General features: G+C 39.3%; 1 protein-coding gene, 1 long non-coding RNA gene and 1 other non-coding gene across 3 annotated transcripts; 1 reads left to right on the top strand and 2 right to left on the bottom strand.

Moving 5' to 3' along the window:
• Nucleotides 1-1,232: 1,232 nt before the first annotated feature.
• LOC131252969 (THO complex subunit 4A) lies at nt 1,233-13,643 on the bottom strand. The gene is made up of 5 exons (XM_058253777.1): nt 13,398-13,643; nt 13,160-13,300; nt 6,598-6,666; nt 6,329-6,513; nt 1,233-1,818 (listed from the first exon to the last, which is right to left on the bottom strand). Exons 1-5 carry the CDS (start codon nt 13,566-13,568, stop codon nt 1,638-1,640), a joined length of 747 nt encoding a protein of 248 aa, XP_058109760.1. The 5' UTR covers nt 13,569-13,643; the 3' UTR covers nt 1,233-1,637.
• Nucleotides 13,644-13,729: 86 nt separating this feature from the next.
• Nucleotides 13,730-13,803, top strand: TRNAV-AAC (transfer RNA valine (anticodon AAC)). Its single transcript has one exon. It is a non-coding gene; the product is annotated as a tRNA-Val (tRNA).
• Nucleotides 13,804-21,708: 7,905 nt separating this feature from the next.
• On the bottom strand, nt 21,709-23,067 carry LOC131253879 (uncharacterized). The gene is made up of 3 exons (XR_009175326.1): nt 22,997-23,067; nt 21,925-22,239; nt 21,709-21,833 (listed from the first exon to the last, which is right to left on the bottom strand). It is a non-coding gene; the product is annotated as an uncharacterized LOC131253879 (long non-coding RNA).
• Between the last annotated feature and the right edge of the window lie 3,795 nt (nt 23,068-26,862).

Here is a 26,862-nt window from a genome sequence, read left to right on the forward strand (position 1 = left end):
ATTCAGATTTGCCCCCAAATACATGGATTTATGGAGGTATGAATTTGGAAAATTCAAAGATTTAGCTAATCCCCAACAAAAGACATCTGCAGAGATTTGAACCCATGGATTTCAGACATCCACGCCCCAAATACCTCACCCCAAACAGCCCCTACAACAAAAGTCTAACGCAACGCTTTAGTCAAGTTTGACAATGTACTTGCTGTTGGATCTGCACATCTGCAAGATTCCAATGAGGAAGATTGATTGAGCTAACAAAGAAGAGGACTAGTGATTTTAATTTGATTCAATAAACTCCACTGGTAATTTGGAGTGCATGTAAACACATACTTCTTGATGCATTTGATTGGACAGCCTAGAATATTGGTTCTGTAAGGTAAACTGAATGCGTATACAAATGGAATTCATATGATTTGTTTGAGAACTCAAAAAATAAATAAATAAATTCTGTATGTCCCCGGGTTGTTTGACAACTGAACTGAATCGTGCAGCTAATTGAGAAATGTGGGCTCAGGAAACATACATGGAATTTTCAATATGAAGGTGTGTGTGTGTGCGTGTGACAACAATCACTGTCGATTTGGGGTGCCTGTACCACATAAAATCAAAATCAAGCAATGCAAAACGTAATATTAATCTACATGCTCCGGGTTTAGTCCACGACTGACAGGTACAACACATGCTTAGATTTCATTTGGCCCCGAAAGAAGAAAAGGAAATATTACCAACCACCCACCCAAAATCCTAGTTAAGATATTAGAAAGACCTGGACAAGGGGATCCATATATAACACCATAGCACCATCGGGCCTCACAGTTGGGTGAACCAGTCCATTCATCTGACAGGCCCCACCATGGATGGACGGTACCCAATACTCTCCAGGATGGGTCAATCCTAACCCTTCAATTGGTGGCCTGCAAATAGACATTCAAAAGAAACAAGAAAGATAAGCACCAACCGTCCATATTCAAAAGGGGAAATGGCCGGCATTTGGACGGATAAAATCTTCGGATCTGGGAGATTATCGAGGCATAACCCATCCACAGTAGGACCATCAGGTCAATGGTCTGGATCACTGAACCATGAGCCCCGCATAGTACATGCCTCAAGCTAAGAGGATCATAAAATTCCTCGTCCTAATTATACAAGCACCAGCACCAGCATTAACAGTGCAGCATCCAGTCAAACATCCCAAAAGACAGTATTCGACACTCCCATTGTGTTCTCAAAGAGACAGAAAGGACTTAAATACCTTAATTCAGATTAAAACTTCTGCAGACTATAAGCTTTTGCGATACAGCCCCGTTCCCGACTCTACCATGCAGCTGAATTTACTGGTTCAGGTTGCCAAGGCATGACAGTTTCTGTATTGGGCCCACTGTGTAAAAGAAAGAGAAGTAAAAGTAGCAGACGCCACAAATCAGCTGCACAGCACACTCAGCCGCAGCCAGTCCATTAACCCAAGAACTATGTCAAAAATACGAGGGTCGGTAGTAACAGTAAGTCAAAAGGAAAAGGAAACCCCATGCCCCCAAAATCAGTAACCGTTCTTCTTTATCCACCATCGGTAGGAAATACACAGACGATTGGGTTGCATCTCACAACAAGTAAGCATAGCTGTAGTGGGGAGAAACTGTTCAGTTGATTTGCATTGCATGATACTTGTCCAAATCGGCGTCAAGATCTTCTGCCGTTAATTGGTCACCACCACGGCCCCTCCCCCTTCCACGGCCCCTTCCCCGTCCGCGACCATCACGGCCGCCGCCGCCGCTGCCGCCGCCCCGAGGCAAGCCCATAGAGACTCCCCTCCCCGGCCAACTGTTTCACCACCATATATCAAAAAGATGAAAGTTAGGCCCAACCTGACATGAGAAATAAAATCATACAGAGATAATCATAAAACATAAATGGGGAGAACAGCTTTCCATCGGATGCAACAGACACAAGCGCCTGTGAAATGTAAACTGACATAGCTGTGTCATTTAATGTTGATGCAAGAAGGCAGTTTCAACAAAAGTAATGCTATCATCATAGATGTCAAAGAAAAAATTATAATATTTATAATTTTTTTTAAAAAAAAAATTTTAAAAGGGCAAAAGTTGAGAGAAGTATAGAGTTGTGATTTCTTTGGATGTCTCCTTGTACCTTCGCTTTCACAGCATTCCTATAAATGAACCAGCATTTGGAAGGCAATAGCTGCTATACATTTAAGAATGGTAATTCCACATACACATGTGAAAGACGTGGAGGTGCAAACGTGTTTCAGTTGGATCACATATGTCGTCAGCCAATTAGGAGAGGAGTGCCATGATCAGATCTGTGGGTTCTGCACCCATGTGAAGTGACAGAAGCATGTATGCACCTTTCTCCATACATCCAATTAGCATTCCTCTGCGAATTCTGCTACAGGTATTCATAGGAAGAGGATTGAGCATCCTCTTTGCACCACATACAGGCACATGTGCAAGGTCTGAGGTGTTCATCAAGTCCGTCCTGCCAGGGACATGCCCAGGCTCAAAAAGCAGGCTAGCCTTGTCACAAGTCAACCAGGTGTATGGTATAAATTTAGTAAAATCTTGTTTATAAATTTAATTATTAAATACCTATTCAAGTCTAATCGAATCTTTGAGCTGACCCAAACCAATTGGGTATTTAAATAATTACATAATTTTGGTTGATTTGAGTTTTTGAGTTTTTTAAACTTTTTTTTTTTTAATTTTTAACACACGCACACACACCCCACACACTCGCGCCTTGGTGGAATTTCACCACCTAGGGATGGTCAAACCCTTGACCAGGTGTTGAAACTCCTAAGAGTCTACCACCGGAGCAGGAGTAAGGATCCGACGTCTAAGTGGAATTTCACCACCTTCGAGTTTTTTAAACTGTGGAGGATAGTATTTACATAATTTTGACTTTGGACGTGTATTTTATGGTGTAATGGGCCATTCTTTGGTAAGATTGTTGCCTGTCAGCTTGACCTACTGAAAGTCAACCAAATAGGCTCTAATAAAAACACAAAAATAATAATAATAATAATAACGATGATGGTGATGATGATGATTCCATGGATTAAGATCCATTACATCGAAATATAACGAAAAGAAGATGGGGAAAAAACAAGTGATGGTTTACCGCTTATTCCAATTTTTCTCGATTTGTTGAATACCCTTCAAATCTTGCGTTTTGATACTTAAAATAGGCCTAGATATAGTCAAAAAATGAGTTTCTAAACTTCCTCTCTATGGTTGAAATGAATTTTTTTTAAAAAGGTTTAGAGAGAGAGAGAGAGAGGCAAAATGAATATAAAAAAATTTGAAATGGGGCCTTCCCATATTGTCCTATATCGGTAAATACAGGCTGATCTCACCCATCTGTTTATAAAGGACTGGTTCGCCCCATATCGCATAACAGACCTGGTCGATACAGTTACAATATACCAGTATCATAACAAATATTCAAAACGATGCTTGCACTGGCATCGCTTGGGCTTATGGGAAATGCAGGCCTTTATATTGAGGCCATATTTGGAAATGTTGACTAACTCTGAAATGAAAACAATTTCCATTGGAACCCTACCTTTCACAGGTAGGATGGGCTCAAAACCAATACCTCAATCCGTACCCTGTCAAACAGGGCTGCCACTTGGGTTTGGGTCAACCAGAACTTGGTTGGGTTGTCAAGGTCCTCTAGTTGGGTTCGGGTTGAAAAACATCATTCTTGTTTGAATTCAAGTTGGGCTTGGGTTAAGCAAATGCAGGTTAGGCGAGGTCAGGTTGGAAATAATCACATGTATTTGGGTCGGGGTTAGGTTGGTCAAGTATAGAGAACCTTGGTTTGGGTTTGGGCTGGGCACCACAGGTTGCAATTCGGGTCAGTTTGGGTTGCAGGTTGGCTCCTCTTGAGGTCAGGTTGGGCTCGGGTCCCTCAACCCGACCCAATTGCTCAGGTTGCACCCCTACTGGCTACCATTCCATGGAATACAGTTTCTACTTTGCTCGTGAAAAAATAGCGTGGAATACTTTTTCCTCTGCCAAAGTTTTCCAAAAAAAAAAAAAGCAGAGACCTACTCTTCAAAAAAAAAAAATGGAGAACTTTGTCACCCAAAGAAGGCATTCAATCAAGATTCCTGAGGCAACAATAGGAAACAAGCCAACTGGGGCATCTCATTTTGGTTAGTTTTCCGAGGTTTTCCATGAAAATTCACACTAAAAAACAAACAGAAAAATTACCATCAAAATCCAGTCTTCCATTTCTGTAGGAATCCTCATAAGTTCCCACATCTACATTTTAGTTTCCTCCATGCAGACCCAACCTAAATGAACTAAGGATGTGCAGTACTCCATGGAACTTAGCCATCATCATGTCCCTAGAGAAGAGAAGCGAATAGCTTCAGCAAATCCCTTGTCAGGGATTGGGTCTATAGATCTTCTGTGTACTTACCCATTGCCTTGAGGACAGTTGGGCTGGGCTCAGGCTGAGCCTCTACCAGACCCAACCCACCTGAGCTGCACCCCTACTGTCTCTGATTCCATTGAATCCTATTTTTACTTTGATCACCCAAAAAAAAAAAAGTGCGGAATACTTTTTTTTTTTTCCTTTTCCAAGGTTTTCCAAGAAACTAGTAGAGACGTAGTCACGCAAAGAAGGCGTTCGGTCAAGATTCCTGAGGCAACCATAGGAAACAAGCCAACTGTGGCTTCTCATTTTGGTTAGTTTTCCAAGTTTTTCCACGAAAAGTCACACTCCAAAATAAACAGAAAAATAACCATTGGAATCCAGTCTTCCATCTCCATAGGAATCCTCATAAGTTTCCCATATCTACACTTTAGTTTTCCTCCATCCAGATTCCAGACACAACCTAAACAAACTTAGGATGTGCACTACTCCATGGAACTTAACTATCATCATGTCCCTAGAGAAGCTAATAGGCTCTGCAAATCCCTTCTCAACGTTAGGGTCTATAGATCTTCTCTATACTTTCCCAATGCCTTGATGGATGGTTGGGTTAGGCTCAGGTTGACCCTCCACCCAACCCACATGAGTTGCCCCCCTACTGTACCATTCCATAGAATCCTATTTTTACTTCGCTCACTGTTTCCAAGGTTTTCCAAGAAAATAGCGGAGACCTATGTCACTCAAAGAAGGCATTCAATTGAGTTTCTGAGCCAGCAATAGGAAACAAGCCACCTGCGACTTCACATTTTGGTTAGTTTCCCAGGTTTTCCACGAAAGCTACACTCCAAAACGAACAAAAATTACCATTGGAATCCAGTCTCCATTTCCATAGGAATCCTCATATGTTTCCCATATCTACAATTTAGTTTTCCTCCATCAGGACACAACCTAAACGAACTTAGGATGTGAACTACTCCACGGAACTCAGCTATCATCATGTCCCTGGAAAAGCTAATGCATCAGCAAATCCCGTGTCAAGGATGGGGCCTATAGATCTTCTCTGTCTACCCATTGCCTTGATGGATCCATGTATCCTTTCGCCCTTTGGGGCTCTTAAATAGATTCAATTATCTTTAGCATTTTTCTTCATTTTTTTATTCAGTGCCCATTATGGGTTCATCAGTGGCAGACTGAAAATTGTTTGATAGGCAAGTTTTAGAATGTTGGGCTGCAAAGAGGTGAAAGGAGCATATTCAATTTTCGAGGACAAGAATATCAAGCATTCCACTATTGAGTGATCAAGCATAGATCTTCTCATTGCCCCGAAAATATCATAGTTTTTTACACATCTTGAATATGATTACTCACAGTAGGAATTCACTGAAGTAGCACGCCCAGACATTACACTTCTGAAATGCATTTACATGGTTCATCCCTATCTTCATTGTGCAGCTTATCTCATACCAAAAAGTAATGTACTTTCGTCTTGCTATTTTTTCATAGGTTATGTCGGATTCTGATCTGTAGCCTTACTGCTTCATTTATTAAATTTGTTTCATTCACTCTTTTTTTAATCAAAGGAGAAATAACAGGAGAAGCACGGACTACAGACTACACCGGAACAAATGAATGAGGAGCTGCCATAGTTTTACTAGTCTGTCAGCCATGAAAAGATGAAAGCTTCATGGAAAGGCAATCGAACTAAACCATTCCATGTGCATTGCGGGTGTCATACATACATACATACATATAACATAGTTAACATGAGGCATCAAATATTTGATAATCAGCATTCAGCGATGCTCTTCTCATGAGCACTTCGGACTGGAAAATTTAGAAAAGTTTTAGAGGTCAAACTAAGAGTATCACTGGAATTCAAACTTGGAACTTAAAATTTTCATTCTAGTAGTAGAACACCTAAAAGGGATACCTTCTTGGAATGACATTAGGATTTCCCAAGATGCTGCCTGTAATCTGAGGCACAGGAGCAGGGGTTATAATATTTGTCCCCACAATCTCTATTTTCATTGGCTTCCCATCGAGCTGAACATTGTTGTATCTCTTAACAGCCGCTGCAGCATCTGCCCGCCGTGAAAAGACAACTTCTGCTGTTCCCTAAAGAAAGAATCTAACTCAACTACACGTGGGGCAAAAAGATCTCCTGTGATGAACCAGACAAGGCCAAACTTGATGAGGTACCTTTGATCTTCCGCTCCTATCATAATGGATTGAGTATCGTTTCAAGTCACCAACCTCTGAAAACAGCTCCTGTACAGATTAATTTCACATTAGAAAACCAAACAAAAGAAGTTTGCAGTGCTTTTTCTTTTCTCAAGAACTCCGAATTTCCAAACACCGCTATAACTAAGAAGAAACAGAGGCAATAAGTAAACTTGGGTTAAGAGTTGAAGACCAGTACACCATTATAAAAGCATAAGAACCTTCACATCTGAGGAACAAACCTCTGTGTAAGTCCATTTAAATTATCAATTGAAAGACAAATCCATATAGAGAATGAAAGAGTATGCTGAATTACAAAAAAGTTGCTAAATCACATGTCATTAGAGAACAACTGTCAACCCTAAGCATTGCTATTTACTCATCCTTGTGGTTAGCTTCACCATGAATGTGGTGTCCCATCAAGATCAATTAAAGGAACAGATAAATTCCTAGAAATTGTGTACCTATGCCCTGGGGTTGGAGCGTCTTCCTTTGGCCATCCTATGGAGTTGCAATGAGTTATCCTTGGTCCATATCATCAAACAACTCAAAACCTTGTTACCCATGTGATGAGTACAACTCCAGTTTAAGGTGAGTACCACCTCAACAGCGACATTGTATCCACCAAAGCTCCAACAACACGCACACCCCCATTAAACAATGCCTGGTGGATGCTTCCAAGCCCCAAAGTTCCATTAGGCTTCTGGAAAGGGGTTGCAGCTACCATCGAAATGTTGTCTTCAGCAAACTGCGATTCAAGGGATTTTTTTAAAACTGAAATTCATTGTACTAGTCCACTATTTCTGAAATCCTGACAATTTTTTGACATTCTTGTCAAAATATATGTGCTGGTGTGCTTGTGTCAAAAGGGGGGAGGAGGAGGAGAAATAAGATGGAACCCCAATAATTGCAGGCTCTTAAACTTTTTTATCTAAATAGAGAAATATCTAAAAAACAACACTAAGGAAAAAGCAAAGTAAAAATTACCTAGAGAGTGTTCGTTTCAGCAAAAACAACTTGAATAATAGAAATCCATTTAAAAAGGATTTCTTTCATATAGAAGCTAGAACATGTTACGAGTTTTAAAAAATTATAATTAAAAAAATTTTAAATCGCTGCCTTTTTAGATACTACTAAGTTTACTTGATATTTTTTACTAAAAATTTTATATTGCACACCAATTCCAGATAAGTTTCCAAGACAAAAGACCTTCTAGATAACATCCTAAAATCTAGTGATAGTGCCCACAGCCTCCATTATTTCCAGATACATGTCCATGCTATCCAGTGATAGTATCCATGTAACTCCAAATGTTTCTCAAAGCTGTGCTAAATTCAGGATCGTCCAAATTTTCATATCAGTCTATCACCTTATTTGGTAGAACAAAGTCTTCTAAAGGATTTAACAATATCATCTTCCTATACCTTGCATGCTCCAACCCTGTTGGTCATCACTGGCGGTGGGAATGTGATGGCCCAGACAAGTAGCCTATAGGGCCTGGACCCCTAAACTTGGCCTGAGGACCGGGGTTTGAAATTATGCTCAGGTTCAGGTCAATGATGAATGGCCCAGCTCAAGCACCAAGTCACACACCGTGTTGTACACAAGTGTGAGATCATCTAGTCCACATTACAAAAAATTGTAAGATCCAGTCGGTCCATCTTAGGGACCTGCCATGTAGATGCTTCAGAACGACCCACTCAAAAGGTGGGCCACAGTGTTAAAACAAGCAGACAGCTCAGACAAACTCAATCAATATCATCTTAGCTGCCCACTTGTTTTGTAAACTGTGGCCCCTACTAATTTGTGAATCAGCATATTTTTTGCCAGGTCATCTCCACTATGGGACCCACCACCCCAACTAAGGGACGTCTAGGATGGTGCACCAATATAGGAACCACCTTTTTATTCCTTTTCTTTATAGAGCCAAAGCCAACTCCTAGATAACGTCAAATCTGTTACTAGCATACAGTAAAACAAAACCACTAAACTGCACCAAATACATACTGATGAAGTAGAGTCCTCCAAGTCTAGCATAGACAACAGATGATCAGCTTGCCGTGGTGATCACATTCTATGAAGGCTCAAAAGATGTCCCATCCCAATCCACTAGCAACATCAAGCAGTCCAACCTACACAAAGTTGGGGGAGTTTGACCACCAGACCAGGTAAACTTGCCCTGTGGAAAGATCGATGAACTAATTCCACTACCAATACGAGTTCAAAGAATGTTGCCACAAAGTTGAGCTTGAACATTAACGCAGCCAAATCAGAAATGTTGGGGGTTCATACAAAAGAGGCTCAGCTTCATGGCTTTGCTAGCATTTTCGGTTGTAGATCCATCTCTTTTCCTTCATCGTATCTTGGCCTGCCACTCAGGAAACCAGCGAAACCTGCTTGGGATAGGATGATCGAAAGGATCGAGAGACAGTTGTCTTCTTGGAAACATAGACACATGTCGATGGGGGCCCACCTCACCCTTATTAAGACTGTCTTCTCAAATATGCCAACCTATTTCTTATCCCTTTTCAAATGCCCTCAATCTGTGATTGACAGACTTGAGAAGCTCATAAGGGACTTTCTTTGAAAAGGGGCATCTGACTCTAGGAAGTTTCATCTTCTTAGGTGGGAAGAGGTTTCCAAACCAGTTAAGGAAGGAGTAGCAAGTATTAGGCTGATTCGGGAGATGAATACAGCTTTGATCAGGAAGTGGTTTTGGAAATTTAGCACTGAAGAGGGTAGCATGTGGAGAAATATGATGGCGGAAAAATATGGCACCAAAGATAGGGGTTGGTTTGTTAGGAAGTCTTCCATGTACAGGGCCTCCTCGATGTGGAAAGCGATCGCGGGGACTCAGCAGCTACTCCTTAAAGGTGTTGCCTTTTAGCTTGGAAATGGATCCTGAATCCGCTTTTGGATCGACACTTGGTGTGGTAGCACCACCCTTCAAGAATTATATCCAAGGTTAGCCCACTCAGTGCCAGATCGCTTTGTTCTTGTGACGAATTGCTTTTCGATAGTGGGAGAGGATATGGTGTGGTCCCCTCCTTGTAGAAGGAGCTTATTGGAGACAGAAATTTTAGACTTCATCGGCCTCTTAGGTCTTCTTAATTTTTGCTTGCTGGCGCCTCTTGAGGATAAGGTCCTGTGGTCGTTTCGCTCCTCCGGGAAATTCTCGGTCGACTAGTTTTATAAGCTCATCTACATGTCTCCTCAACTTTCAGGGCTTTCTCATCCTTTCCACCATTGGTTATATGGGGCTCCTCCTCGGGTTGCAACCTTTGTTTAGCTAGTCAAAAGGAAACGTAATGCATGGGCATTTTCACACCGGACTCAAGTGAGGTGGCCTGTGGGTGCAAGGGCACACTCGGGGTGGGTGGCCCGTAGAACCCATGGATTTGGGGGCCATGTGAGGCGGGTGGCTCGTATGAGGCGGAACCATGCATTTGGGCCCACGAGGAGGGTTCGGCCGAAGACCTAACATATGGATTTGGGGCCTGGGCTGTGAGATAAGGGGATTAATTCGCCATGCTCTATCAATTCGAGCTTTTAGAGCAAGTGATTAATTGTCCTACATCAAATTGGTATTAAAGCGGGAGGTCTCGTGTTTAAAACTCTATGTCGGGGGTGATTAATGCGGGAGCATTTTCACACCTGGCTCGAGGGGGGTGGCCTGTGGGATGCAGGGGCACACTCAGGGTGGGCAGCCTGTGGAACCCATGGATTTGGGGGCCGTGTAAGGCGGAACCCATGGGTTTGGGGCCCGTGAGGGGGTAGAACCCATTGATTTAGGGCCCATAAGGAGGGTTCGGCCGAGGACCTAACCCATGGATTTGCGGCCTAGGCTATGAGATAAATGGATTAACTCATCATGCTCTATCAATTCGAGCTTTTAGAGCAAGTAGTTAATTGTCCTGCATCAAAACACATTCTCACAATTAATAGCCTTCAGCGTAGAGCGAGGACTCTCCCCAACATTTGTCTCATGTGCATGGTGAATGAGGAATCGATAGACCATTTGTTTATTCACAGTCCTTTTGCAACCAAAATCTAGTCATACTTTCTCTTCTCAACGCACACTGATTGGGTTATGCCAAAGTCAATGCAAGAGCTTCTTTGGGTATGGCACGGAGGTGGTACGAGAACGCACGAAAAGTGGAATGGAGATTGCTTATTATGGCAGTGTTTTGGGCCATTTGGAAGGCTAAGAATGAACGTTGTTTTAGGAATATAGTGGAGAGTGTTTCTACGGTCATTGCTAAAGTGAGAAATTTGATTTTCGATTGGGCTGCTTTTGGGAATTCAGCTCTGACTAGCTTGTCTTCTCTATTTGTTTGAGCATCCTTTCTGGGTTGTATCCTTTCCTTGCTCTTTTGCGAGTTTGTTTAATAAAACTTTTGTTGCTTCTCAAGAAAAAAAGTTCGAAGAACCACTCAAGAGCCCTGTTACTCTTTGCATCAAACAAATCAAATTCGAAATCTCCTACACAACACCAAGGGCCACTAAAGTTTCCCTAGACCAAAATAAGCTCTTCCAATAATGCTTATCTATTAAGAGAATTATTTGAAACGCTCTCGTGGGGTATACAACCCCACAATAACCACGTGGAATGAGCTATTAAGAGAATTGCAGTGAAATTGTTTGAAACACTTTGATAACCATGAAATAAACTCCTGATTAGCCTAATCAAGACCATCCTTGTTCAAATGACAGCATAGGAGGTTGTGTTTGCCTCTCGCTATCTATATCAACTATGAGACTATCCCAAACAGCCATGACCTTCATGTCATGTAAAAGCAAGAAACTAGACAAGACCAAATAAAATTACCATCCACCCAGTAACGATTCACCATGTTAATGACCTCAAATCTTCCACATATCGATTAAGTTCTTTAATTGATCCAAACGATGATTCACTAGAGGGGGTGCCAAGAGTGGATGAGCGTGTCAAACTCTACGGCACTCAAATACTTGAAAATAGGTTATATAGCATATCACATCCAGATAAGTAATCAATTTTAAGTGTAGAACCATACTCACGTTGTATCCGTGCCATATGTGGGTATCATATGTAATATACCCGTAGGAAAGGCCAAAACCTCTTACTTCAGCCACATATCCTTACCCAAACAACTCAAATGTACTATGAAACCATGATAAAAATGAAAACAGAACATAGATTGACAGAATGATCACTTAAAGGGCTGGAAACTCCATAAAACACTGAAACAAATTCTTTTTCCTATTCCTAATTTTTGTAGTCTTTTACTTATAAGAAGCCATGAACGGAAGATGAAACCAATCAAATCTCCTAAATTCCTAATCCCTGTCTAGAACTAATTGACATTATTCTTTCCTAATCAACTAAATATCCAAGATACAAGTATCCCAGGATATCCCATATCTTCTCTCACCACTACGTAAATCCTAAAATGCATCATAATCGTCATCATCAAAGCCTTCTTCCAATTAAATGAGGCCGCTACAGGAATCCGGTTCCGACATTCCACTCTCTCAAGGACTGTATCCTCATTTACAACCCAAAACACCAAATCTGAAAATTTATACATATATATATAGTAAGATAAGCTAAAGATTGAAACAAATGATTAGTAACTTAAGAGGAATTATATGATTGATGGCATTTTCAAACAGTATTCCATAGTTCGGTCACCCACACTATCAGTCTGCTAAGTTCCACTAAGGATGAGAATGCCCCAAAAATCACCCAGATTGAAAGATACCAACAACCAATATTAAGACCTTTTACAGTTGAATGCAGACTGTTGTTGCATTTCTCTTCTTAACCACATATCTATAGTCCACAACTGAAAAGGTTAGAACTTTCCTATCAAGGAGATTTTTGGAACACAATCCATCCACAGTAAGACATTACAGGCCAATTATCTCAGTTACTAAACCATGGGCCTTGGTTGTCAGAATTGAAGACCAGCATCTAATCTAATGTCCACGTTTAACACAATCAAGATAAAGAGGGGCACTCAATAAAATAATAATAATAATAAATAAATGAATGAATAAAAACATGTCTAATCTAATACCATTTAATGTAGCATAGAGAGATTCAGGCTGCATTTGAATGTCCAGCAAAGCCAGGCCAGATCGATTTGCTTCCATCCGAAACTCAAACAGCTCCGTCTTAAGAACCTAGTACGCATCAAGCTAGGCTCCTAAACCAATGAGGATCATAACACTGTTTGATATCTCATCTAAATCCCACCACTTGTTCTTCACATGCAGTTCGAATACCCGAAATGCCAAGAGCCCTAAATAAAAGTAAAGCGGATGCAAACCCGGTTCAAAGAGAGAGAAAAACAAAACCAAAAAAACCCACACTGCCAGAAATTTGGTCGACATCCAAACACACCTTTAATGTCCAAAAATCCCTCCAAATCCAATCATTCACAGAAATAAATTTATATATAAAAAAAAAAAAAAGTGAAAAATACAAACCATGGAACATGTAAAATCCCTTATTATGAAAAAATAAAATAAAATAAATTTAAAAACGGAAAATTACCTTTATATCCTCGTTTGACACGCCGTAATCCAGGTTCGAGATATACAGCTTCGTGCCCGTCTCTATCGCCGTTGACCGGGGCGCCGCCGCCTGATCGGCGAACATGTCATGCTGCCACGCCAACACCGGCGCCGGAACCGGCTGTCCTCCGTACGAATAAGAGAAACCAGAGACGTCAGAGAAATAACGGAAGTACCATTGAACACGGGTCAAGAACAGAAACCCTAGCTTGATTTACCTTTCCTGCGGAGTAAGGGGCGGACCGGGTCGCGGACCGGTTTGGGAACCGGCGAGCTGGGCCGGGTCCGGAGGATCCTCGCCCTCTGCCTCTCAAATTGCTGCTGCCGCCTGACGATTTCTTGTTGTTTTTTATCAGATCGTCGAGGGACATGTCCAAGGCGCTGGACATTTTCGAGAAATCTAGGGTTTGAGGAGCGGGCAGGAGAGGGAGAGAGAAAGCGAGGGTTTTGCAGAGGTCTTTTGAAATAGGACTAGAGGAGTTAATAATTAACGAAATTACCTTTTTTAATCTTTGTATTAATTTCAGAAGAAAAAAAATACATAACAAAAGGTGTCGTGGTGTAGTCGGTTATCACGTCAGTCTAACACACTGAAGGTCTCCGGTTCAAGTCCGGGCGACGCCAATTTCGTGTTTTTTTTTAAAAAAAAAAAACCTTTCTTTTATTTCTTTCATACGACACTGGTGTCGCCCACCGGCGATACGGGCGATGGTTTAGTGATCGAGAGTCCTTGACCAACGATATACGGGCCCCACAAGGATGGACCATGGGTCCATGCCCCTGTAATTAAGCCTAGGTTGGAAGATCTGTCCATCATTGTAACCTTTCTTTGGCCAGATGCAAACCTTTGCTCTTCCCTTTTACATGTTGTTAGTTGATAATTTGCCTCCACAAGATTTTTGGCCCACCATCCATCTTGCAGTAGATCCATCATACCAACCGTCTAAGCCGTGATCTGTGGCCCACATAAAATCTAATCTCCACGCTGCTTTTCGTTCGGATCAAAGCAATCTACGTTTTCTTGTGCATGTGAGTGTCGTTTATCGAAAAGTGCAGCACGCATTTCATAAGATTGGCATACGTTCAATAATCCGACCAATAAACTTTTGGCCCATGCTTTGGGTGGGCCAAGTTATAGAAAAATAGGACAATATTTGATGAAACATTGGGTGTAGATTATTTTGCTATGGTTGACGCTCCGAGCCTATTTGCCCGTAAAAAACATAGATGGTGGATTAGATTGTTATAAACTTGCATTGTTTTATTTTTGGCCTGTAGCTAATCCGATAGATTATTATGTTGCTAGTCAATCGGTCTAAATATATCCACAAAATACACCATGTAGCACCCCAACCGGCTTAAAATTGGCTTAGTGTCAGCCGATTCTGACCAAAACCGATGGACGCACAGCCAGCTACAGGTTTTGGTTCAAAACTAGTGAAGTGTCAGTGGATTCCGATCAAAATCGGTCGATACTCTGCCAGTTGCGAGTTCTACTATGGTTCAGGCTCAATTTGCCTTGCTTTCAAACGAAGCTACGGCTCAAGAGAACCTAACTTAACCACATATCCTTCCCCAGATGCCTATAAAAAGAGGAGTATTGGGAGAGAGATTGAACGGGTGGGAGAGCTCCTTAGAGGAATCTGACTCAGACAGAGTCCAAGAAATAGCGATTATGAGACAAAGACAGAGATTCTAACTGTGTACTTTCGATCTCTTCTAATCTTCCGAACTCTTTTGTTCTATTTTAACTTCAATGCGAACGTTGTATTCTCGATCTATCATTTTTCACTCTGTATATTCCAATCATATTACTTTGAATACATGATGTAGTCTTTGCTCTGACATCACGTAAAGTATGTTCTACTGTTGTCTCTACTGAGGATCATCTATATCAGAGTACGTGACTTAAATGTATAACCAAAAACTCTATGTTCTTTTTCATTTCTGTACTTTTATTGGAAAATAATTTTTTTATCATTACTATTTTGTTTTCGGTTTATCTTTTATAGTTTAGAAATCTAAAGCTTAGTATTTTACAAGAAGTTCTTTAAATCCCAATTGAAAGTGTACACCTGGCAAAGTAAAGATTGTGTTTCACACAAGTGGTAAAAAGGTGCCTAACTTCTTCCATTTTCCGTAACTGAGGCTTTTACCTAAAATCCATGGCGCAAATCGAACCAAGAGTTATTCGAGTCAGAAATTCTTCAGTTGTCTCGATCTGAGGGTAATTCCACTGATTCTAACCAACCATGGATTATGGAACTTTTATTTTAACCAGTTGCTACTCTAAAACAGTGTTCACTCGAACCAAGTGTGCCTCCAAGGGGCTCAACATCGAATGGATATGAGCACATTACACGAGGTGTTACGAATTGTATGAATATAATTATTAGCCTCTCTTCTCAACCCTTACATGAGGTTCACGTATGGAGGTCTTAGCTATGAGTTATACTAGATAGACTTCATATATGGGCCTTCATATGCTAATCTTCATATTAATTAAGTGCCTGAAATCATCAACCTAACATCTAAACCCTTACGCGAGGTTCGAGTATGGATGTATTAGCTATGGTTTTACTAGATCTGAATAGACTTCGGATCTGGGCATTCACATGCCATTACCTATATTAACTAAGCATGCAGTATTATAAGTTTATGAAAGATACATGCCCTGTGACTTGCCAAGCATCCAAATCTTGTCACATAAAAATATCTGAGTAAATTATAGACCTATATATATTTATCATCGTGCACACATACGCGCATATCCATCATTCAACCCATGTAACCATTAAACGGTTCAACCCGGATGCCCAGTGGGCAGTCTCGGGGAAGTTTCCCCATGCGTTCACACACCAATCTAGAGTAGGTAGGGTGACTCCCTGTCGCTGTTGCACATGTGGGCCGGCACACGTGGGCGGACGCTGATGTAAGCGAGGCCTAGGGGCTTGGGCGAGCTACCAATGATTGGCAGGATACTGTGCTAGCAGATTACTGTGTATGCAGTAGGAGGTTGAACTTGTCCTACATCGGAAGTGATGTCCGAAGTAATGGTGGTTATATGTGTGGTTCGAACCTTCATTGTACAGGGCCTTTTGGGGGCGACCCTGAGAACAAAACCGTGTGGGCTGTGCCCAGAGCGGACAATATCGTACAATGTTGGTCGGGCCATTACAAATGGTATCAGAGCCAAGGACGACTCTGTCCTTGGTAGGAGATATTGTGACGCCCCGTCACTGTTGCACATGTGAGGCACGCGTGGGCAGACGCTAATGTGAGCGGGGCCTAAGGGCCTGGGCGAGCTACCAGTGGTTGCAGGCTACTATGTATGCAGTGGGAGGTTGAACTTGTCCTACATCGGAAGCGTTGTCCGAAGTAATGGTGGTTATATGTGTGGTTCAGACCTTCCTTGTACAAGGCCTTTTGGGGGTAACCCCGAGAACAAAATCGTGCGGGTTATGCCCAAAGCGGACAATATCGTACAATGTTAGTCGGGCCGTTACATAGGCACTACTCCACTTCTGAGGAATCTTAGAAAAGGACGCCAATGATGGTCAATGAGGCATAAGTTGGTTTCCACAAATATTTTGAATTGTACATGTCAGGCCTATTCAAAATTTTGATTTTACATCCACTAACAGCCTTAATCTTGAACCATTTTTATTTTACAATGTGGAGGTAACTCATATGGATTGTAGCACCTCTATTGGTGTATATATGGGCCAATGGTCCCCTAATCCTATTGATATAGTTAAGATCAACCCTGGATGACGGATATCTCAGTTAAATACCAAACTAGAACATCTTGTTAATTGGATGCTAGACCTTTTTAGACCAGTCGCGTATTTCATTGTTGGTAGTATAGTTTTACAACAATTAATAAAGGGTTGTGAACATCTGACCTATAAAAAATTATAACGTCAATGGTCTTGTCAGCGAATTCCAAATGCATTCATTCATAAGACATCTTTTTGGATGTTTGGATTCAAACAACGTTTTATTTAGGTATAGATAAGTTGGTCATGATTTGTTTAGTCCACTCATCATAAAACAAAAAAGTTAAAGACAAATATCAAATTTTGACTGTTGGCTAAGATAGTATGTTTCTTGAAAAAACATGGAATAAATGTGATTAAAGTATATTCATATTTTCATGCACAAATGAAAACTTAATGTTATATGCACATACATCACGTGTTCCAATTATAACATGCATCATCATCTATATTTTACTACCCCACATTCGACCACCAATGTTGCCATCAACTTTCAGGCGCCCTATATGTGTCACCCATGTCAATGCATAGGTGTGCAATAAGTCTTATGTTTACCACTATCTATCAATAAACTCTCAACATACGACACATGTTTCCATGGTCCATGTTTACTCCCTCTTTCAATATGCTATAGAGACAGTAAACAAAATAGCTAGTCCAGGATAGAATGACCTAAATATCTTATCCAAAGATAGCGTGGCTTACACAATTTGTCTGTAATAAAACAATGCTTGTAACCAAACGTGCCTTATAATTACTCCAAGTGCCTTGACAACTTATTGGAAATTGAGAATGCAATAGAAACTTAAACTTAAAAGGGAAAAAAAAATAGGCCTTGAGTTGTACCCATTTGTGGTATTATCGAATTTCTAAAGGACAATTTCAAAAACAAATCATACCTTGATCGTGTCTTACAATCATTGCAAAGTATTGATGTTGCTCTTCTAACCAACGAAATCTCTCCTGAATAGAGATGGCAATGTGATGAGTTTGGACTGGGCCAAGCTAGGCTCGACATTTAAGACCAAAGGCCCAAGCTCAGGGCAAGCCCATCACAGGCCTAGCACTCCTTGACCAAGCCCAATGTAAAAGATTTTGTTGGATCTAAGTCCAAATTTTGATAAAATCCTAATTTTTCACTTGATTGTTTTCAATTTAGTCATTGATCAAGTAGACAACACATGAATGAAGAAATATACATTTTAGAGGAATGAGTCCAACAATCAACATTGAAGATGGATATGTTGTATGGCCAAGTGTTAGAATGGCATGAAGAGGATATAACATTGTATATATAAAGTCGAATGGAGTTGAGCTAAAATAACTTAAGCATGCCATGCATACGAGGCCTGAGCTCGACCCATGGGCCGGGTTAGTAGGTCCGAGCCCGGCCCCAAGTTGAGTCAGGCTTGTCATATCAAGTGGGCTATTTGACCCATTGCCACCATCGCTTCCTAATTTGTCTTATAAACAAGGTAAGGAGGGGACCACATCATGCTCGAGGTAGGGTTGGGCGTAGTTGGGCATGCACAAGTAAAGAGTTGCCCAAAGTGTATGATGGAGGAAGGAGAGAGATGTACTTTGTCTCTTCTTGTCTTCTACTTTTCCCACCAGACACTACAAGAAATTTCACTTTTACCTACGAAACATTTCGTAGGTAAATGATATTATTTCGTAGGCAAAGAGTTTTACCTACGAAATATTTCGTCAGTAAATTCGTTGGTAAAAAGCCGTGGCTAAAGACTTTTACCGACGAAAAAATGTCATCGTCGACAATGGTAAGACGTTTACCAACGAAATTAAAAACTTTGCTGAGACTTTTACCTACAAAGTGTTAAGACTTTTACCTACGAACGTTTTCGTAGCTAAAAACACTACAAGAAAGACACTTTTACCCACGACAATTTTCGTAGGTAATATTTTTGCCAACGAAAATTTCCGTCGAAAATTTCGTTGGAAAAACTTTTACCAACGAAAACAAATTTCGTTGGGAAAGATAAGACTTTTACCAACGTTGTAAACTTTTACCAACGAAAAAAAATTGACAAATCTTTTTACCTACGAGTATTTTCGTAGCTAAAAATATTTACAAAACTTTCACCTACTACCATTTTCGTAGGTAAAAATATTTGCAAACTATGTACCTACGAACATTTTCGTGGATAAAAATATTTACAAAACTTTTACCTACTAACATTTTCGTAGGTAAAAATATTTTCAAAAACAAATATTTTGTTACAAAATCTCTACCTACTAACATGTTCGTAGGTAAAAATATTTTCAAAATCTCTACCTACGAATATTTTCGTAGCTAAAAATATTTACAAAATGTTTACCTACAAATATTTTCGTAGGTAAAAACGTGGAGGAGACTTTTACCTACGAAATATTCTGTAGGTAAAAGTCTCTTTCACCACAAAATTCCTCATATACACCTGTCATACTCTTCCTAGTATACACCTGTTATATAACATATTTCATCGTATTCACATTCACATCCATCTAAACCCAAACTACGTAGATCCATCCAAACATAAACTAAAAGAAAAAGAAAAGCAGAGAGAAATTAAAAAAGTAACGATACATTGGTAGGTTAAGAGATTATAAGAAGAATGTGTACAAGGACTTTCATATGCATGAACAGCTTGATAGAATAGAAGAGAATGTCGTCCGTTAATTATTTTGTTAAAAACAAGAAAGATTACATTGAAGCTACAAAAAATATCCTTGGTTGTTTTTTTTTTTTTTTTTTTAAAGGATAACTAAATCCTCAGGTAGAAGTTTACATAATTATTGTTAATTAAAATGAGATCAAATCATTTTTAAGTGTCTACCAAATAAGGCCTAAGAATGTCCAGGATTTTGTGATTCTCAGGTAGAAGTTTACCTCGTTGTGCTCTTCTTGCCCCATTTACAATAGTATAAGCTTGAACCCAAGATGGCCACCCCTATAAATGCTGTCACGCTAGCGAGGATCACAGTTTTTGTTGCTTTCCTATTGTCCCCTATTTTAACAGTGAATTCTTTTGCATTTCAGTAGCAATTCTACAACCAGCCAGCTCTGCATATCAACGTACACTTCCAAGTTTTCTTAGGAAACCCTTTATCAGACATAAAATCTAACCATTCCCTATAAAATACTATGCCAACTCTAACATCACCCGAAAAACATAAAATCTAATCATTCACTTCTTTGAATTTTTTTTTATAAATAGGTACCTGCACCATAGAATTCCTTTCAATTCTTTCCCAGTATCCAAACAAATTTTCTGGATTCAACAGAATCACATTTCCCATGCCCAAATGTGACAAATAGAATCTTTCTCCAAGGATTTGGCTTCGTACAAAATCAAATCTTTAGGCCCGTTGAAGAAAAAAGGTTTGCATTCATACAAAAATGCCACTGAATAGTATATACAATATCAAATTTCAAGATTTATATTTTCAGTAAGCAAGTGATATTGAGAAGAAATCTTTACCTGTGAATGCATATAGCTCATTCCTTGAGTAAAAGAACCCTAATGAGCAATCTAGCAAATTCATTTACCATAGAAACAATCAGAAGACATTATGACATTATGATAAGCTCATGCAAATAACACTCAAATCTACTATAACCATGTGATGTGAACATGATAATAAATAAATAATAATAAATCATAAGGGTCTATTCAATTCCACCTAGTTGCTAGGGCCAGGCTACACTGCGAATACATCCTTCTTGACAGATCCAACACTATCCTTGGCAGTTCCTATCACCCTCTCAAAAGCTCCACATAAAGAATTTTATATATATATATATATATATATATATATATATATATATATATATCTCATAACCTAAAACATATACCCCAACCGGTGTATAACCAAAAATGAAGAAGATGTAAATTTTGGTTACCTCCAGCTGCAATGGCAAATCCATCCCCAAAAATCAATACGAAAGAAAATAAAAGGGTGTTAGTTTAAACTCCTAAAACCTCAAAATGTAGGAAACTTTTACCAATTCAAAAAATGAAGACCAATATTACTACTCTTCTCCATTAAAAAATAACAGCGGACTTCTTCCCATTGCACGCAGGACCATTGGCTATATATTACTTGCAATCGATCATCAATAGGACAATCAACAAAAAGAAAAAAAAAAAAAATAGAGACTAAATGTAAAAGAGTCATTGTTCAAAGGGTTGAGATATTGCTATATAAAGGAAAAACTTTAGTCGTGGCTGAAAGGTTCACATTCTTATATCAATGACATGGATAACATTAAAATTTAAAAATGTCACAAGGAATTACGAAAGTTTTGCAACAAATCAATATAAAGAGCATTGCATCTATGACCCAGATTAGATTCCCACATATAAATGGAGATTACCTGCTTCGCTCATTTCCCAAACAAAAAGAGCATTGCATCTATGACATTACTTTTCCTGCTTCCATTTGGACCCACTAATGCTGACAAACTCTGCACATGACAGAAAATTCAAATGAGACAATAAACATGTGAGTCAAGATGGAGTGCACAGAGCAAATTCGCAGGCAATTCACGCTCAGGTAACCAGAAAGTGACCAGATACAGCACCACCAGAAGCATGACAGGTACCATGCCCCATGTCATTGCTGCACACTTGACATGCATGCACTAGATCTATAAGCCAATGATAATTTGATTGGCTTATGCATCTGAACAGTGAACTATTTGGCACAAGGACAAAAAAAAAAAAAAAAGAGAGTAATTAAAGGAAAGAGAGATATAAGACTTACGGGCACATGCACAGACTATAGATTCTACATAATCTGACTTCCTCAAAAAAACCTTCCAGTAGTCTCAACATAACGCATATTTGGCTTGCTGCGAATGGAACGAATATTAGTCTGCAACAAATTCCAGATGTGATTTAACACAAATAAGCCTTTGATCTTGAAACAAATTATCGACTGATGAAGAAATCATTCTAGCATTGACCTCAGTGAAAGGACGGTGAGGATTTGGATTGTAGCATGCAAGAACAGCCACAACTGCTTCCCTGTATGCCAACCTCAGCTTTAACTCCTCCAGAATTTTAGTACTATCTTCTTGACATGTTTTAAACGTACCCTTTTGCTGCAAGTGGGTAGATTGAGAACATGTGTACACAGTTGAATTAGTGAAACACTATAATTATCCATGTAAGTGGGAAAAAAACAAAACAAAACACCTACCCTCTTCAAGGCTTCCAACAGTTCTTCTCATCCAATGTAGTCTAAATCCTTTCTAGCAGTTAAAATTCCAGGTTCATTCCTACCAATCAGTTGCAAGATGGTTTTAAAAAAATCTCCTCATGGGAAAATAGAAACAATTCATTAGGAAGTAACTAAAATATATTTTGCAGCTTTGTGCTAGTGAAATCTACAGTAAGATCTGCAGTTTCTAGTAGAAGGATCTCCATTTCCTCCTCTGACCAGAAATAATACAAAGCAAATGAACCATAGGAGAAGGTAGCTTTTATGATAAGGTCCAATAACTAAGGAACCAAAAATGAGAACTGAAGAACCAGCATCATTTGAACTAGGTTCTTCTACTATAACATGTTATGACCAATCTTGAGAAAAGCCCACATGTTATAAATAAGCAGACGTAAAATGACAAAGAAGTATGAAGGCTTATCAACACCTGTCACTGCCACAAGTTTTGAGCATGCCAAACTACATGGTTCAGTGGTTTAAATTGTTGATGTGATGCACTCAAAAAAAAAAAAAAGCCAAGATTGCCAGATCCTAGTCATTGATATTTGGCCAGTTTTCTATTGAGTTCGAACTATCACTATTTTTTCTTTCTTAAATGTATACTTCTTGGTTCTGTGTTGAAGGGTTGGAATATTTCAATCTTGAGGAACTTTGGTGTGTGGGTCATCAACAGTGAAACCCATCATTTTAGTGGTTTGGATAACTGAACCATGAGCCACACTAGCACAAACTCAAGGCATGAAGATCATATAAGAACTGAGGCTCAAAGGAGGCTAGACTACTACTTCCTTATTTTCCACCATCTCTATTACCATGGTGATTCATCCAGCCCACATGGGGGATGCAAGAGCACAAAATCTGAGCTCGTTGGCCATCATACCTACAGTAAGGATAAAAGAAAATCAATATGACAGTTTATGCTTTGAAAAAAGATGGAACTATCCAATCAAATAACAAGAGAAAAAGCTGTCTTTCAAAAGACAATAAATAAATAATCAAATGATAAGAGAAAAATATCAGAACTAGCGAAAACCTTCTCATATATTTTCTAAAATTTGCAAAATTCAGAAAAGTTAATCAGGTCATGGCTTCTGTTTGTTTTTTTACTTATTGAGGTACCAAATTCATGGAAAAATAATCAACAAACGTAAACATAAAAACAGAAACAAATAAAATCATCTCAAAAACCTAGTTTTGCCTCTTGAAAATTGATACATATCACTCACTCTCAAATTACATTCATTTGCTATATCCATCCATATATATATGGATAAATGGATGGATGTGTGTATGTGTGCCTAAATGAGAAGAAGCAAGAGCATGTCCACAAGCTATAAATCACCCTCGCCTTGTATGCAAACACATGATTCTTTTTTTCAATGGTGTAAGCAAACGCATGATTAGAACATTTAAAGCTACAAAATTTGAGAAACCATAAATGAGAAGTGCAAATCCCTGGAGCTATCCCATACACAATTCCTAACTTAGTGAATGATTTTTTTCCCTTCATAATGACTAGGAGAAATGATTCACACAGTCCCCTCCTTCCCACCAGCCTGTCATGTTTGCTAACATCCCACCTATGAAAAGATGGACCCCACCAAATATCACCTGCTGTAAAAATCAGGTTGACCTATTTACTTAGATAGGCAACACCTGTTGGTGGACCCTGCTGATTTTTGGATGTTCTACACAAGTGACAGATTGACAAGAAAAATAAGATTTTTGTGATCACATATAATAAGAGTAATCATGGGCAAAAACGTTTTCTGGATAGTAAAATAGAAAATGTTTAAACTAAAGAAAACCCACAATCGCCACATAGGTTTGTGTACATACATACATACATACATATACATACATCTTAGGTATATACAGATATACATATATGCATGTGTGTATATGTATGGAATCAAGGGAGCAAGGTGAGTTTTAATTTTGTTTAAACATATGTATGTATATACATATATGCATGTGTGTATATGTATGGAATCAAGGGAGCAAGGTGAGTTTTAATTTTGTTTAAACATACATACATACATATATACATGCATACATACATATCTGGAAAGCCCAACCCTTGTGGAAATGTCATGTTACCATCTCAAGATGGTGTATTGTAGGGTAACAAATGGGTTCAGCTGGGCCAATGCGGGCCATGATGAACTTAAGTTAAAGAGAGCACATGAGGTAAAGAACCTAGTCCCAAGCCAGCCCAGACTGCAGGCCAAAGATCGCAGCCATCCTTGTTGTCATCGCTTGGCTGGGTCAGGCCATTGACCCAGTGGGATCTACCAAATGGAAGGCTAGCAATCCTCACACGTTACAAGTGGTGCACACTTACAATTGAAGAGTTTGTTGAATCATTTCAAAGTGCCATTTACAATGATGCTGTTTGTTTCTGCATTTTGTTCTTTCTAGTTATATTTGACTGATTTGTAAATACTTATTGCTACCTTGTTTCTGCCATGAGACATGAAGCTTTTGCAGTTTAGAGGTGGATTTTTCTGGTTTTGTAGTGATGTTTTCTAGATTGGATTCTTATTACTACAAAGTGGTTTGCCTTGTTTTAAAAGATTGTTTTTGAGCTCCATTTTCCAAGAGATGAAAGACTGGTAAAAGGAGTTTTCCTTTTCCCCTTTTATTCTGTGTTGCTATGAAAGTACTGGATGCTGTACTGCTTTGATTTTTTATTTTTTTGGCTTTTCTCTTTTGAACAGATAGATGCTTTGGCCTTGTTTTCAATCAAAGAAAACAGGGTATTTTCCTTCTTGCATAGAACCTAGTTTTTCTAGATTCTGTGCTTGAAAATCCTCACATTACAATTCATATCTCATCTTATACAAGGTGGGTCTTTTTCCTTTATGTATATGTTTCATTTAATTGAGAAATCCAGATAGATGTTGAATTTTCTTTTATCATAAATCGTTCAACAAACTGCCTCTAATTAGGTTTGTTCTAATGGTAAAAAAGTTCTATTGGAGTTTAGCTGTATTATCTCATCTTATACAAGGTTTTTTTTTTTCCATATATCTTTCATTTAATTGACAAATCCATATAGATTTTGAAATTTGCTAATCCTAAATCGTTTGATAAACCTCTTCTAATTAGATTTTTTTTGCTAATAATAAACAGTTTTTCTTTTGGGGGTTTAGCTAGTTGGGTCCTTTTCCTTTTAAGCATAGATGTGTTTCATTTAATTGAGAAATCCATATAGATGTTGAGTTTTCACTAATCTAAACTGTTCACTAAACCACATCTAATTTGATTTTTTGCTAATAGTAAACAGTTTTATTGGGAATTTGCTGTTTCAAGCCTTCAATTACCATTTAAAACCTCTGATCTTTCAAACTGCAGATCTGCTCCAAAAAGTTTAGAGGAAGGTTGTCATTTGAGCTATGGGCCTAAGTGCCTTTGTGGGTTTTGGGCTAGTTTGATGGGAATCAAGGAGCTGCCATTGCAATTTTCTTTTGATGTTTTTGTCTTTTTAGCCTCATTATCAAGAGAAAAAAAAAAATCAAAGACAAAAACATCAATGTGGCTTAGCCTCATTAAGCCCTTCTCTTGATTAAAATTTCCCTGCAATTGTATGGAAGTACTAGAAGGGTAATCCTATCTGTAGTCATGTCCTAGACTTCCATCAATGTGGCTTGTATCCCCACTACCTGTGTCTGTAACTTTGCATTCTGCTTCATCTTCTTCTCTCTCTCTCTCTCTCTCTCTCTCTCTCTCTCTCTCTCTCTCTCTCTCTCTCTCTCTCTCTCTCTCTCTCTCTCTCTCTCTCTCTCTCTCTCTCTCTCTCTCTCTCTCTGTTTCTTGTCAAAGATCCTCCTAGAACCTTTTCTATTTCCTCAATCCACCCCAGACCCATTCTTCTTCTCGAGTTTCTTTACAACCACTGTTGTTAGTCCGTATACACCTGAATCCTGCCTCTAATGGCCATTCACAATCCTAATCCCTTGCTACTTTCAAGCTTCTAATTCTCTGAAGGCATTTCCCAAAACGAGCCATATTCCTATTCCTACCGTTCCCTAACCTTAGGCCTCGTGTCCTCACGAACTTATGGACATGCTTTTACTTAATAAGATGATCCATGGCCTCCCTAACCCTCACCAAGAAAGTTTCTTCAATGCCTTCTTGTCTACTAAGGAAGGAACATTGCATCTTAAACAAAGACATGAAATAGATGCAAGGATTTGCTTCCAAGTTAATAATTTACGCTCAACCCTCTCTGTGATTTCCTTTAATACTCTAGAGCCTTTCCACTAAACTCCCTATATCTCAACTTGGCAACACCCCACGAATGCTTTTGCAGAAACGGCCCATGAAAAACATTATGTTGATTTGTTCTTTCCATATAGCCGACAACCTTGCTAGCATGGATAACCTCGATAACTTCTAAGCCCTTCTCCATTGACAATCTTATTTACCAGGCTTCTAGACAGGCCCCTGTAGACTCGGGCATCGCTCAAGCTCTATGAATGCTATCGAAACCTCTTTGATTTTTGTCATTTTGCAAGTTTGTCTCATCTCCCCTACCATGATTAGAGATCAACTTCTTCCAAAGATCGATGGATTTATGCGTAATGGAAACAGATCTAATGTAAATACTGCAATACTGATGTTTAAGTTACAAGATGGAAACAGATCCAAAATGGAACCTTGAGAATGGCAGGGA

The sequence above is a fragment of the Magnolia sinica genome, chromosome 8 (assembly GCF_029962835.1).
Source record: "Magnolia sinica isolate HGM2019 chromosome 8, MsV1, whole genome shotgun sequence".
NCBI classification, from domain to species: Eukaryota; Viridiplantae; Streptophyta; class Magnoliopsida; order Magnoliales; family Magnoliaceae; genus Magnolia; species Magnolia sinica.